We start from the raw sequence: 16,359 nt of genomic DNA on the forward strand, positions 1-16,359 counted from the left end.
TGAGGAAGACCTGCCAGTGTTTACCGAAGTTGGAATTTACAGTGTACAGCATATGAAACAATCTGAATTGAAGCTATGACCATGGTAATACAGCACTCTAGGTGCAGTACATTATAAATGTAATGCATGTTAGTATTGTGGCAGCTAGCGGTGTCCCTCAGTATAGCAAGGTGCCATGTATCCTATACCCGTACACTTACGGATTTATACAGTACTTCTATCACTCTGCCATTTCCCACAATGGTGAGGGGGATGGAAGAGGCATATAGCGCAATAGTTTAAGATGGTCCTTGAATTGTTTTTGGAGTAAAAAATATTTAGACAGTGTTGCTCTCAGTAAATAAGGCCATTATCTGATGCCAACAATAGGTAACATGCAGAAGAGCTATTTAAGCCAGCCGATGGGAAGCATTGAGAAGAGTGAAAGTACGGAGGAGGGGCCTGTTTCAGAGCTGAACGCTTTCAGTTAAGTGATTATCGGTGGTCTGCGCATGCGTCACAGCCGCATTACGCACATACAGTGAATCAATGGTAATAAATTGACAGGAAAAGACAGTTTTGTGGGCGGTTACAGAGAGTTCCAGCCAAAACACTGGCGTGTCGGGGCCGTCTCCTGGGTGTGTGCTAGCTAGCGCCTGCCATTGCACACGCAGAGAACAAAGCTCCAACATCTTCGTTACCGCAACCGTTCTGAGTAACCATAGACTCACACGGGGAGTCGATGTTTTCAGGATCTGCGTCTAATGCTGCGCTTGTGCACACAGTTGGGGGCAGCTGAGAGGGCTCCGGTGAATGTCTCAATACAAATTCCACAAGCTGATACATTAGTATATTTTAGCAATTCCGAAACGTCAAAAATCACAAATGTGTTTGCATTAGTATACAACTCAGGCCCTAAGTGCGGTGATGTACCTACTTCTGCAGATCAGTGCTAAGGCATGATTTTATTGCCCAGTTATTACAATGGGATACAAGGGTGAAGACTAGTTTCAAGTAATGTTCCTTGACCAGGGAAACACATTAATTTCCACTGTGCTCCACACCCAAAACTACTACTTGTAGTAATAGTCCTCATGTTCTCTCTCCCTTCCCCCTTCCCCTCTCTCGCAGAATCATGTCCTCTTGGCCCCGCCCCCGCTTCACAATGCCAGTAATAATGGCTGTGTGTAGCAGTGGGCGGGGCTATGATGATGAGATCGTATCACCATCACGCCCACTGGCCTGCCCACTTTCCAATGACACAGCCACCTGCTGAGCTGACCTGTATGCCCCTCCCCAGAGGGGGGGCATCCTGTAAGCCGCCAAGTATGGTCTCTTTCATTGATTATATAAATTTATTTAACATTACTGAGAGTAAGGGTAGTGTGAGGGCCTTCCATTGTGACCCCCCATGTGTATGAAGTTGCCTATTATTATTCTATATGCACGCGGGCTGCACTTAATGAGGTCCCCTGCCTGACTTTTAGAGAAGAGCCACTCCCCTAACATGGCAACTGTTGCAGGCACATTATAGAACATGACTGACGTGATGAATGAAGGATAAACAGTTCAGTTGTTTACTGCATATTAAGCAGCTAAGTAGAACACGATATTTGTTATAAATAAGTAGAACACAATATTTGTTATAAATAAGTAGAATACGATATTTGTTGTAAATAAGTAGAATACGATATTTGTTGTAAATAAGTAGAACACGATATTTGTTGTAAATAAGTAGAATACGATATTTGTTGTAAATAAGTAGAACACGATATTTGTTGTAAATAAGTAGAACACGATATTTGTTGTAAATAAGTAGAATACGATATTTGTTGTAAATAAGTAGAATACGATATTTGTTGTAAATAAATAGGAACACGATATTTGTTGTAAATAAGTAGAATACGATATTTGTTGTAAATTGAGGCAAATTCTTCACTTCTTACTTCCGCTTTAAATAATTTAAAAATAAGGTGCAAAATTTAAATTATCTTTATATTCATGACCTGCACTAGATTTGCGGCTTTGTATTCAATGAAGATGCTTATGAGTATAACCTAGAAATCAATTTGAATATTCAGTTTTTTTTTAACCCAGTTATATCGGTGATAAATGTATTCTATTATGAGTGAGTCATTTGTAAAAATGTAACCTATTATGAAGCCATTAGCCGGGGGTGCTTGGAAGAACCAATATTTGGCAATAAACATTCAGCAATGGCTATATATTCTGCCCTTGTGACTGCAGCCTGTGCAGAGTGCTTCCATTTGGCTTAATGACCTTTTTATTCACGTTGCAGAATGCATTGAGCACTCAGGTTCCTCTTGGCTGCAGTAGCCTCATAATGTATATATTGACAGAATGACAGACCTGCAGCAACCAAATGGCTGCATTGTCCTTTTAAAGATCTACAGTAAAATGTAATCTAGAGATAGCAGCAGTGATGATGTACTGGATAATTGATGTGTGTAGAGTTGACAAGGTCAGTACCCTTGTAGATTTACATGACAGAGACGTAAACTATAGAAAATCCATTTTTATATGTGATTGCTGGGCCCCAGTGGCATGCCTCACTGTGATAAATATTCTGCTTATTCTGGTTTCCCTTAAAATAAATACCGGTATGATAAGGTTTTTAATTGCAACTTGTGAGTAAGACATAGACATGCTCAATTAAAATAAAAAATAAAAAAAGACAAACACAAAACGGAGTACATAGGCTATTAATATAGGCAATGGGAGAGTGGTCAAGATCTTATGATAGCTGATTATATTTGGGAAGGACTAACAAGAGAAATCGCTGGTGACCATGCAACCACTCCTTAGGGGCAGTCATCATGACAACAGTGCTGCTGTGTGGCTCTTGGTCCGTGTGGTCACTTATCCCCGCACCCAATCCAGCAGAGATCGGGCATTGGTTGAGCGGATGGTGCCAATTTTCCTTCCACCACATCCACATTTACCTACAAGGCCCAGGCCTGGATACTTAGTATATGTCCTCTCCTGACTGCCCCCCTGGGAAATGGTCAGTTGAAGCAAATGGTGAAAGCAGTTAATAATTCTGACATGGCAGAGGAAGGCTCAGGGAACTAGGAAACAGGATCCGGGCCTAGGCATTTGCAGGAGCACACACACACAATGCTAGGTAAGGTAAGGGAGGATCCCACAGGCTGGGAATAAATAGAGACCAACAGGTGTTCCAGATCCTGGCATCAGGACATTGGGCCCTCTGCTGGAGACTCAGGGCTATGATTGTTATAATAAATACTGTTCATTAGTGACAGAAAAGAAGAATACATGGTTCCATACGAAGCCTCACTTGTTATTTGCCACACATTTCAGAGGGCTTTGTAATGCATAGGCAGTGGTACCAATTAAGGTTCCAGTTTCTGCATTTCTAATATAGGGCCTGATTCATTACCGATCACAACTGCGATTACGCACACAATCTGCCAATTGTTGTGTTTTTTGCGCATGTGTAAGCATCGCAGTGCGCAAAGACTCCACTGCGTTCGGGATTGCGATCGCAGTGACTACGCAGGCCCATTGTAGAGTAATTGACAGGAAGTACCGTTTGGGGGTGGTCGGTGAAATGCAGACGTGCCAGTGCGTTTGAATGCCGTTTCAGGGGTGTGCATAAATTAGCCATTGCAATGCCATATGGGCATTCACTGCGTGCGATGAGATTAGCAATTCCTGAGTAAGGTCAGACCTTGTGCAAGTTTTGTGATTGTACTCTATGTTCCCGATGGTTCCGCAGTCTTGCTAAGAATTACGGGTGTGTGTAAGGTAAAGGGGGCGTCCTTATGTTAGGCTGTGTATGGCATTGCGATTGCAGTCATTAGCATATCTCTGCAGTGAGACTGCATGCTTAATCGCTATTGCAATTCTTACTGAATCAGGCCCATTGTCAACTCTGTTGGGCTCAAAAATGCAGATATAGGACACCTACAGAAATAATACATTTCAGGTATTAAAAATACTACACACTATCTTATTGACTACATTTGTGTAGTAAACTATTTATTTTACCATAATGTATTTTAATTTAGTGATTTATAAATATTACTTTTAACTAATGATATTGATTTTTTTTTCTCTTTAAGGATACAATAATACAGTAACACACCAGGAAAATATGAAAAAAATGCCGTTATTCAGTAAATCGCACAAGAATCCTGCAGAGATAGTAAAAACTCTAAAGGAAAATATGACATTATTGGAAAAGCAGGACAAGAAGACTGAAAAGGTAAGATTGCATTGTATCTTTTATTATATTGCAGCTCTTCTGAGTTCAAGTATTAAAAGTCCATATTTATGCATTGATTGTGTATTGAACCTGAAAAGTACAACTATAGAGGTTAAATATAAACTTGTGTTCATTAAATCATCACTTCGTATCTCTTATATATAAAATTCATTGGTCTGTTTGGGTGACTGTCCGGTTATACATTCGTACACCCCTGAACTGATGAAACCAACATGAGGTGGTCCAGTTGGATCCTGGACAGATTTTAGGGGGGTTGAGGTCTTGGTAGGACCTCCTGTTGCGTTGGTTACGCTGGGCAGAACTCTGACCCGGGAAGCCTGTTCTGGGCCTTCCACTGGATGGATTTAGATGAAAACTTCACAGAGGGGTAGCAATTGGTCTGGGCTGCCTAATGGAGTAGTTGGGGTCCCTGTCGGCCCTCACGGCGGAGTGCGTCTGGCAGAACTTTGACCCAGGGCGTCTGTTCTGGGCCTTCCACTGGATGAATTTGGACATCACATAATAAAATGTAATAACTTAAAAATGTAAACCCAGGCAATGCTGGGTATTCCAGCTAGTATTGTATAAGATGCATGTGGGATTAGAATTCAATCCATGGATTTTGTGTGTGTGTTCTCATGGCAGAGATAGACCATGTTAAAAAGCTTCAATTGTAGATGCTCAGTTACCAATAGAACAGATTCAGGATAATACATAAATTCTGACCCACTCCTCTTCTATGTTTTCCCTATATGGGGGCGATTAAATTGTTAGCACTGGTGGCTGTCAGTGCTGGGCGCCCGACGGAGCAACTCCATTCCTGAGGTGGCGAGCAGAAATGTGTGAAAAGCCTTTGGTTTGGGCGCCCTAACCATGATTTCACACGGGTTTAGCTGTTTTAAGCGGCTAAACCTGGTCTAATTGGGTGCTACAATTAATGGGAACCCAAATACAATTGAATTGCAACATTGGGCACCCATTAATTAGCACAAGCTTGGCCAATAATATGAGTGAAACAGCAAGTAACTTTGAACTTGGACAAACCATTTTGCAATGCAAGGGTAGCAAACAAATATATTATTTTTGTAATGCAAGCAGATACTGGCTGCTTTTGATTATAGCAGAGGTTCTCAAACTCTGTCCTCAGGACTCCACACTGTTCACGTTTTCCAGGTTACCTAGCACAGGTGTAGTCATTGCTCACTGACACATTTTAAAAGTTCCACAGTTGGAGTTAATTTTTTCACTTCTGATTCTGTGAGGAGCCCTGGAAAACATGCATTGTTTGGGGTCCTGAGGACCAAGTTTGAGAACCTGTGGATTATAGCCCACATGTCTTGGACAGCTGTATTTTTACACTGCAAGCTAAATCTCTCTGATAACAATAATGCACTGCAGGTTGGGAAGATTTAAAATGTGCAGTTACTTATATAGCACAGCATATTCCGTTGCTCTTTAAAATTGGAACAAACCATATTAAAGCAAGACTGGGAAATAACATGGACATAGTGGTAAGAGGGCCCTGCTTGCAAGCATTGATGCACAAGAATATGTGCTACCTATTACTATTGGCAGGTGAAAATATTATTAATTCTGTTTTGGAAATGTTAAGTTTGAGGTGGCGAGTTGACATCCAAAATGAAATGACCGAGATATTAAGTAACGGGGACCAATACAGATGGTGACACATCTAGGGAGGATAGGTAGACTTGAGTATCATCCGCATACAGACGGCACTGAAATCCGCAGGAGCCAAGAGATGTGGTATAGATAGAGAAAAGCAGAGGACCTAAGACTGAGGGGCCCATTTATTAATGATCGCATTTTGCAATGCGATCAGGGCATCCAGTACCGCCCATGATCGCATTGCAAAATGCGATCACAGCGACAGAATGTATGTACCGGCACATGCAGGGAGACGGGCTTCGGAAGGAGCCAGTCCCTGCGATGTGGCCGGAGTGCATGCGGGGCTGCTGCATGCGGCTGACTTGCGGTAAGTCCCCATACACTACAGAGGCTAACTCTATCTTCAGATGGCGTTAGCTGCTGGAGCCATTCCCCATATTGATACATTTGGCAGCATCGCATCCCCCATAGAAACCTACGGGGGAGGCGGCTGCCGGCGGCAATGCATGCTGCGGTCCCTCCTTCATACATTCGGGGGATACTTAGTATTTGATGTAAACCCCCGAAAACAGATGTTTTCAGGGAATTTACCTTAAATTAACTTTGATAAATGGGCCCCTGAGCCTTGCAGTAATCCAAATGATAGAGGTAGCGAAGAGGAGGTGTATTCAAAGAAACAAACACTGAAAGAGCGATTAGATAGGTATCATGAGAGCCAGGATAGGGCTGTCTCCTGAAGAACTTGGGATTGTAGTGTTTGTATGAGAAGAGTGATCAACAGTTTTGCCAAGGTGCAAAGATACTTTGTTTTTTTTTGTTTTGTTTATTTGCTTTGCTCCCAACTCAGAATCAGCCCTATTTGATCAGAAAGAGACGTTAAGTAATACATAAGCCGCTGAAGATATTTGGGGAAAACATTTAGAACCATCGGGCTTTCTGCACTATGTGCAGTTTATTCCTAGCTATAGTTTTCGCTGTTCGCTTTAATCTCTTAATGTCCACTCTGCTTAAAAGTGTCTAGTACTGTAGGCTGTATTTCTTGGGCATATTTTTTTTGCTGTCATTCTGTACAAACTGTTAGTGCACACAGGGCTTTATTACTTAATCCCCTTGGCCGTCATTCATAAATTCAGATCCACCTCTTTCATAATTTCCTGACCACACTCCAAACTCTTCTACTGGAAGATGACTTTCTCACTTGAAAAAGACTAACAGGAGGGGATTATGGGACAGGAAAACATTGCTTACTCGCTTAGAGGCGAACACCATTGTAGAAGCTAGTTCTAGTGCAACAAAGATATTATCATACATTCGTTTCTTAATATGTAAATTACACAAGTAAAGAAACATTAGGGCAGGCCTGGCCAACCTGTGGCTCTCCAGCTGTTGTGAAACTACAGGTCCCATCATTCCCTGCCACAGTTTTAACATTCCCTAACAGCGAAACTGTGGCAAGGCATGCTGGGACTTGTAGTTTTTCAACAGCTGGAGAGCCACAGGTTGGCCTGGCCTGCATTAGGGCTTGTATGCCTTTTTAACAGGGATATGAATGTTTTGTTAAAAATAAAATGCAGGTGTCATGAAAAAAAATAATGTAATTTTTTACAAATGTTCTGTTACTTTTTGTGTGTGTGCAACAGGCCTCTGAGGAGGTTTCCAAATCCCTCCAAGCCACAAAGGAGATTTTGTGTGGTACAGGAGAAAAGGAGCCTCAGACGGAGCCGGTGGCTCAGCTAGCACAAGAATTGTACAACAGTGGTTTGTTGGTGACATTGATAGCCAACCTGCACCTCATAGACTTCGAGGTACGTATCCTTCAAGTGTGCAGAAGCTGTTTACTGTATTTTGACATGAGTACTTTTTTATATATCATTATCTCTGCATATAAACTGTTCTGTGCATTACAAACATCACTACCTGACTCATGTCATTGTAACTGCTCCAAAGCCAGGCTGTGTTTGGACAAAGGAACTCACAGGTATATGTAAAATAAGGTTCAGTAAATCTATGGGGTCAATCCAATTAGGTGCCAGTTGCGAGTTGCTGTTTTCTCAGCAAATTCGTATTGTGAATTCATTCCACAATCCAATTAGAAACTCAAAATTTGAACCAGTAAACTCTCATTATGGTAGGGAAAAATCTTTATTTTAAGGTTAAAATGTTGGGACATATCCAATCAGCTTAATTAGTCCAACAATTACGTGTCATTTTATGGGGTTTAAAAAAATGGCATAGAATTACCCCAAAATACACTTTTTCATTGCTTTATGCACCTGAAATGTAATTAGAGACAATGGGGAGTCCGGGCTTTTCGCATGCCAAACTTTTCGCACCACATCGGAGCTTTTCACGGGGATAAAGTATCGGGGGCGTGCCCGCTTATCTCCGTATTCAATTTCAGAATCGGGACTCGGCGGAAAGGTAAGTATGGAAAAAATCGCTGAATTTTCGGGAAATCATCCAGGGACCCCCCCTAATGATGTCCTGACATGGGGGATCACTATGGGTACACCCATTTTGGCCTGCGGAAGGTCAGTAGGGTTTTTAAATAGCCGCGGCAGGTGCATAACTGTGCCTATGAAGAATAGCACTTAGTTGTTTTTTCTGCAAAAAAAAATACTAGTTGCATCAAAGTTGAGGTATATGAAAATGGGTGCAAGCAAATTTTTAAGTCCCTAAAGTGCATTTTTAAAATTGTTAAAAAATGCACCTGCCACTACTACACGCATTCTTCAAAACACCTGCCGCATACATGGGGACCACCCTGAATCAATTTCGCTACTTTAAAACTTTGTTCCCCTATTTTTTATTTTTTTTTTAACTCCTAAATTAAACCTACCTTTTTTGGGGTGTCCTGAACGCTTTTTAAATTTTATTTTTTTTATACACAGAATACTTGTATGAGTCTCTCCCAGGGGTGCAGCCTATTTTATTAAGCCTGCACCCCTAAACCCCAATTCTGCACTTTTTCGCCACCTATTCAGTATCCCCGTTTTTTTTTTCAAAGACTTTTCGCACCTGCGAAAAGTCTTTGAAATTGAATATGGGGATAATTCAAACAGGCGAAAATGACGTCAGTGGCGAAAAATTATCGCCGATAATAATGGCTTTTTGCAGCCTAATTGAATACCCCCCTTTGTTTTATTTTTTATTTTTTTTGTTTAATTTTTTTTGTAGTCACCTCCAAAGTACCCCAAAAACATTTTTTTTCCCCTACTTTTTTTTTTTTCTTATGACAGTAAACATAAAGTTTTTTCCTTTTTTATCATTTAATAATAATAATAATGTTATTTATATAGCACTTTTCTCCCAATAGTACTCAAAGTGCTTTACATTTGCCTTTACAGCACAAAATACAAAACATAATTTTTGTTTAACTTTAAAAAAAAAAAAAAAAAAGCATAAATCAGCCATTTAACACTCTTTAAAGAGCTCCAGTACTTTCCTTATGCCCACTAACAGCCTTCTGAATGATTCTGCAAACAAAACTGTCACTTTTTCGGTGCCCAGGAAGGTCATCCCATTTTTTTCATGCACCTCTCACATCGCATTTGGCTGACAAATATGCAACCCCCTGCTGCAAATACTTGTGATAGGCATATTTAATTGGATTGGAGAATTCTCGGGTGCGCGCATTTGTGCGAAATCTGCGAGTGTCATGAAACAAACTCACACCTAATTGGATTGACCCCTTTGTGCTTAATAAATTAATATTGTGCTATATCCCAAATGGTGGCTTTGCTGAAGTTTAAACAAATCAGTCTATTATGCATATAACTTATTATCCTCATAGCCAAATATTTGTTGAAAATCTCTTTCGTCATAACTATATCCTCACTCCTTGTGGTGCCGACGTCTGACAGAGGACTTCACGGGAGCCAAACACATGTCTTCATGTTACTATTTATCTTGGAGGTTATGAAGAAAGACCTCTGTAGCTAGTTTATATTTAGTACAGCGCTGTCAGCAAGTGGGGCAGTATCTGGGCAGCGTTGTCATCTGTGTCCAGATAGCAAGTGGGGCAGTATCTGGGCAGCGCTGTCATCTGTGTCCAGATAGCAAGTGGGGCAGTATCTGGGCAGCGCTGTCATCTGTGTCCAGATACCAAGTGGGGCAGTATCTGGGCAGCGTTGTCATCTGTGCCCCAGATAGCAAGTGGGGCAGTATCTGGGCAGCGTTGTCATCTGTGTACAGATAGCAAGTGGGGCAGTATCTGGGCAGCGTTGTCATCTGTGTACAGATAGCAAGTGGGGCAGTATCTGGCAGCTCTTAATATAAATGATTGTGTCAAAATACATGTGTGCACTTTTTTGACTGTTGGTTGTCTCCTGCCATCCATATCGGCGGCCTTGGTTGTAGTGCTCCCAAAGCCTGGGAAGGACCCCCTCCATCCAGACTCTTATAGACCTATTTCCATTCTTACCACTGACATTAAAATATTGGCTAAACTGCTGGCTATTCGTCTTAATTCTGTCATTACTTCTATTATACACCCTGACCAGACCGGCTTCATTCCAGGTAAATCCACTACTCAAAATCTTAGGCGACTATTTTATCATATGCAAATTTCCTATAGGGATGCTTCTGAAGCGATGGTGGTCTCCTTAAATGCAGCCAAGGCCTTCGACTCTGTGGAATGGGAGTATTTACGGGAGAACTTATCTAAATATGGTTTTGGTTCTCGTTTTATTAGCTGGGTCCGTCTTTTGTACTCTTCTCCATCAGCCAGAGTGTCGGTGAATGGTTATGTCTCTTCTTCTTTTCAACTTGGGCGTGGCACTCTCCAGGGGTGCCCTTTATCCCCTGCATTGTTTGCACTGGCTATCAATCCCCTGGCGTGTCTCATTCGCTCAGATTCCGCTATTCAGGGCCTGCGTGTGGGCCGTGTAATTGACACAATAGCTCTTTATGCTCTCTGGCTAACGCGGGCCCAGCTTTGGAACATTTGATGGACGTTATTAAGGATTTTGTTTTTTTTCGGGGTTGCTGATTAATTGGTCCAAGTCTAGTATTTTTCCTTTGAATGGCTACCTACCTCTTTCCCCCTCTCTCTCCTGCCCTTTACAATGGACTCTCTCCTTTCGGTATTTGGGTGTCTCCATTTCACCTAACCCTGCTGATTTTGTAAAACTTAATGTGATGCCCATTACCTCAGCTTTTAAACATAAGATTCATGTGCGGAAGAAACTTCCGCTTACAGTCACAGGTCGCATTAATTTATTTAAAATGTCCATTCAGCCTAAATACTTGTATGTTTTACAGCATTCCCCTGTATTTATTCCCAAAAAAGTTTTTTCCAATATCGATTCTATTCTATCTTCTTTTGTGTGTGGGGATAAGAGACCACGGATTGCTCTACGTACGCTTTGTAGATCTAAATCTTCAGGTGGGCTGGCCCTTTCTAACTTACGCATTTACTATATGGCATCACAGCTGTTACATTTGGTGCCCTGGTTATCTGCTGGTACTGATACCGCTCTGGTGGGATTTCTGAGTGGGCAAACGGGCTCCCCTTTTAGCTCCTTTACAAATTTTATTCTCCATAAAATTGCCAAATAGATCTCCCCCTTTACTTCAACAGGCTGGACTGGTTTGGCATTTTGCTCAGGGATTGTTTGGAGAAATGGGTGTGGATCCAGATGTCCCCCTGTGGTATAATGATGGTCTTTCTGAGCTGGGAGCGGAGTCCTTTTGGATTTCATATGGTATCAAAACTCTTGGTCATTTGTTTCATAATGGGGTGCTTCACTCCTTTGATCATTTGCGTATGGAGTTTGGCCTTCCTCATACGGCCTTTTATAGATACCTTCATCTCCGTCACGCCCTGCACTCTTAGTTTGGATCTGATCCTATTGTACTATCACCTTCTCTTCTTAAATTTGCACTTGTTCAATTACCCGTTCGTAAGACAGTCTCCTATCTTCTTTATAGTGATCTTACTTCTCATAATTTGCCTGATGCCCTTCTTCCCGTTAGGAATAAATGGGAATTAAATTTAGGTTCTCTTCAGGATGAACAATGGTCTCAGTTGTTGGGCTCTATAAGATACACTTCCCCTTGTGTTCGTTTCCAACAAATCCATTATTTTATTTTGCACAGGTCCTACCAGTCCCGTTTCTATTGCACGTATTGATACTAATATTGCAACTAATTGCCCCAAATGTCGTGCTTTTGATTGTGAATTTTGGCATTTGTTATGGGATTGCCCTTGGGTTAATGATTTTTGGAACTTAGTATGGTCAGATATGCAGTTTACTTTCCCATCATTACCTACCCTAGAGGCAAAACTTTGTCTATTTGCATTGGATATTGAGGAATTGTTTAATGCAAATATTTATCGTTATGCTTTAGGCTTATCCACCTTATCCACCGCTCCTGGTGTGCTCCAGATCCCCCTAATATACACAAATGGAGGGCACTTGTTAATGACACCATTGACCATGAACGGTATGTTTAGACTAGTCGTAAAGCCCTTTCCAAATTTCACAAATTATGGGATAGATGGGCCTTCCTGGGCCTTCGTAGACCTGTTGGAGATCCTTTTGTGTAATCTATCCTCTTCTATTCTCCTCTATTCTCCTTTTTCTTTTCTCTGTTTTCCCCCATTTTGCTTTCTTTTTGTTTGGTTATTTTCTTTTACCTCCATGCGTGAGCTGTTTAGCTGTTTATATGTTATATTTGTGATTTCAAGTTCGACTTACTGTTGATATTTCTCTGACTGTGTATATTTTGGTATTTATTTGTACCGCTTTTTTTTCCTTTTCCACTGGGAACACTTATAAACAGAAGAAAAAAAAAAAAAACATATAATATGTAGAACATTTTCCAATAAAAATCTACATGATTTAAAAAAAAATACAAGTGTGCAGTATCTGGGCAGCTCTTTAAAAAAATGTATTTGTGTCCAAAAAGCACAGTATCTGGGCTGCTCTAAGGATTTTCTAATCTAAAGCAAATTAAAACCTGTTTAAGGAATCACATGAAGCAAAGCACACTAAATAATCTGATGCTGATTTCAATAGAGGGACAAGATAGCACAGACTTTGATTATGAAAAAGCTGCAGACAACTGGGCCCACTAAGAAGACTAGAAGAAGAGATTAATTAATATATAAAATGTTAATCTCAAATTGAAATCACTGTAAAGTCAGGATTTCAACATTGCATAATTGGGAAGGCCACCACCCGACTACTTCTTGATGCCACCAGGCTGGCAAAATGTTCTGGGTGGAACACTGGTCTTTCTAAAATGTAAGAGATGTACAGAGCAGAGGGCAGAGAGAGGATGGGGCAGGCCGAGGTGTCCCGGCACATACCCTTTTTACTAGTATATACATACATTTTATGAATTCACTAGAGTCTGTGCACATATCTCACACAAGCCACTGCAAACATCTTGGTTACAGGACTTTGGGTTGCATGAATGGCAACCTTCCTTAGCACCCTAAAATATCCTACCCCTTTACAGGTCACTCAGAACATTTAGGGTTTGATGTATCCAGCAGTGAAAGAGGAGAAGTTGCCTGTAGCAATTAATCGGCTTAGCAGTAGCATTTATCAAGTACATTCTCTAAAATGATAGGTAGAAGCTGAATAATCGCTATGGGGAACTTCTCTACTATTTTCACTGCTTGATACATTAACCCTTTATAAATACCATACTGATCCCCAAACCAACATTTCTGTGTGATCACATAGCCCCTGTTACAGTCTGGCTGGGCTAATATACAATATGTGACACATAACCCAGACTTGCCTACTTTTGAAAAATCATTTCAGGGAGATTGTGAAAGCAACACCTATAAGCGCGGCGGTAAAGTTGGCGTGTACGGCTACATCTGAGGGGCGTGTCATAAATTTGGCTTACATTAAAAAGACACAAGCCCAAAAGCAGTTAGTAAGAGCTATTTGTCCATGAAAACACACTGATACTTCTCTGAAAATGCATGTAGCCATAGGGATCATTGTGCCTTATATCCAGGGCAGGGAAATTATACTAATGATCCCACTTGAATGTATATAGTTTTATATAACAGCTACATAACGGGGGTAAGGTGCAATCAGGGAGATTGCTAGACTCTCCAGGGAGACTGGGAGAATGCTACTATTTCAGGGAGTCTCCCTGACAATGAGGGAGAGTTGGCAAGTATGACATAACCTTATGCTGCAAACAAGTTTCCTCTTATTTACTATAAAGCATAGGCTTGCTAGAAGGTATTTCTTCTTGTTTGTTTCCGTTTGTAAAGCATTGCCGAGTATGCTAGTGCTATATAAATAAATATTAATAATACTGTATTTATAATCCAGCTTTCAGACAGACCAATAATACATGTGATAATAAAGAATAAAAACTGATACCATATTTCCTTATTGCAAAGCCTTATACATTAGAAGGTAAAAACTATTCTTCTGTTTAAAGGGCTGAGTAACTAAAAACACATTTGCTCTTTGTAGGTGGGGAATAGGGGTTTTGTCCTGAATCCATTACTCTTTTCTGTTATATTCTGATACTTGTGTATGAAAATACCTCTCGGTCTTGCAGGGTAAGAAGGATGTGTCTCAGATATTCAACAACATCTTGAGAAGACAGATTGGCACTCGAAGCCCCACTGTGGAGTACATTTGTTCCCATCAACATATACTCTTTATTCTGCTGAAAGGGTAAGTCCTAAATACATTACACAACAAATAATGTCTAGCTATTACTAGATATTGTCATCAGATGCAACTGTGAATGTGTAATAGTTTGGTGAGGAAAGCAGGCCTCTATGTGCATTAAGGGCCTGATTCACTACCGATCACAACAGCGATTACGCATGCAGTCTCATTGCGATAGTATGCTAATCCATTGCGGTCGCTATGCCGTCGCAGCATAACCTAAGGACGCCCACTTTACCTTACACACATCTGTAATGTTTAGCAAGACTGCATAACCATCGGTACAATGGAGTACCATCGCAGCCTCACGCTCACTTGCACAAGCTCTGACCTAACTCAGGAATTGCTAACTTCATCGCACGCTATGAGTGTTCAGGCTGCGTAAGGCATCGCAGAGGATAATTTATGCATGCCCCTGCAACTGCACATATATAAAAGTGTCACATATCAAATTAATCAGCACAGTCTGCTAGTGAGTCCTAGTCACATTGCATAAAAAGACGCTTGATACGAGCAGATTTGCATGGGACTTGGCAGCTCACTCACGCCAGGCATATCACACTGCATGGTGTATTGAGGCTAGGTGAGCAAAGACACATCTATACATACAGTGGGCAGCAGGGGCGTATCTATAATGGGTGCAGGGTGTGCAGTGCACACTGGCTGCGGGGTCCAGGGGGGGACCACACCGCACACCCTGCACCCATACTTTGTCATACTTACCTCTCCGAAGTCCCGCGTTGGGTCTTTCAGTTTTGTTCAAACGCCGGAAAATGGCCGGCGTGGCCATTTTTCCGGCGTTTTGCTCATGCGCTGTGAAAATGGCGGTCGCGCCATTTCCTTGGCGATCTGCACATGCGCAATAGACCCTGAGCACACTCTAATGCCCAGAGTCTATTGATTCTGCGGTGGCCGGCCAGCGGCATCAGTCGGCTGCCGGACACCGGAGTGAGAGGAGAGGGTCCGTGACAAGGGATGTAGACGGGCCTCCTACTCTCTAAAGATGCCCCTGGTGGGTAGGGTGACCAATTCATACGAGGGGAATTTGCAGTGGGGAATTACAGAGAGACAAAAAAAAGTCTAGTAGAAATCTGTACACTATACATATTAAAAGAACAATTGTGTATTGCTGAATTTGTCAGCTATGTTCTTGCCCTGATGTGTAGCTGGATGAACATCTGAGCCGATTTATAGGGCATAGGGCATCATGTAGATGTTCCAGTGCAATTGTAACCCAAGACTAACTAATTGTTAAAGTTTAGTCAAATCTAATGTAATAAAGTAACAGCCTATCTGGGGTGCTTCTCAGGAACTCTTCCTAAAATAGCTGAACTGTCACATATCTGTATTGATGGAAAGCAGAGCAGGGGAGAAAACTAAACCTACTTCTTTGTCACCCATACTCAATGAATCTAGGTTTATTAATATTTTATTAGTCTGTTAATCATTTATCATACCAGTTTCCACTCAGCTTGTTTAGGAATTCCATGTTATAGGTATTATGTACATGGATAAATAGATAAACATGTAGCTGACCGAATGTCAATGATATATGTCAACTGAATGTCAAACAGTGAAACATGACCAGCCCTGAGCGCATTTACCATGTAATTGTTGCATTTTACTTCTAGATAATAAACACATCATGTCCGTGTGTTTGTACTGTATTTTACACTACCAAAGTAGACTCCTACTACTTAGTAGATGCTTCTTGCAGATAAATGTTTTCACTTTAAAATCTCTTTTATCTGTTTAGTCATTCACTTTTGTAAGGTGAGCTTAATGTATCCCTAATGATTTCACCCCTATTCTGAGAATCTTAACTAGTTTTAATTGTACACAATATTT

At 41.2% G+C, this 16,359-nt stretch overlaps 1 protein-coding gene across 3 annotated transcripts in view; it reads left to right on the top strand.

Moving 5' to 3' along the window:
• CAB39L (calcium binding protein 39 like) overlaps nucleotides 1-16,359 on the top strand; it is a 99,316-nt gene that overhangs the window by 50,487 nt on the left and 32,470 nt on the right. For all 3 annotated transcript variants that reach the window (XM_088469118.1, XM_088469116.1, XM_088469117.1), the window contains exons 2-4: nucleotides 4,086-4,228; nucleotides 7,495-7,659; nucleotides 14,396-14,514. In XM_088469118.1, the coding sequence (XP_088325244.1) occupies nucleotides 4,118-4,228; nucleotides 7,495-7,659; nucleotides 14,396-14,514 (395 nt within the window). In that variant the 5' untranslated portion in view covers nucleotides 4,086-4,117. The remainder of the gene's footprint in view (nucleotides 1-4,085; nucleotides 4,229-7,494; nucleotides 7,660-14,395; nucleotides 14,515-16,359) is intronic.

Source organism: Taudactylus pleione, unplaced genomic scaffold (assembly GCF_031769625.1).
Source record: "Taudactylus pleione unplaced genomic scaffold, aTauple2 ptg000089l, whole genome shotgun sequence".
In the NCBI taxonomy this organism is placed as follows: domain Eukaryota; kingdom Metazoa; phylum Chordata; class Amphibia; order Anura; family Myobatrachidae; genus Taudactylus; species Taudactylus pleione.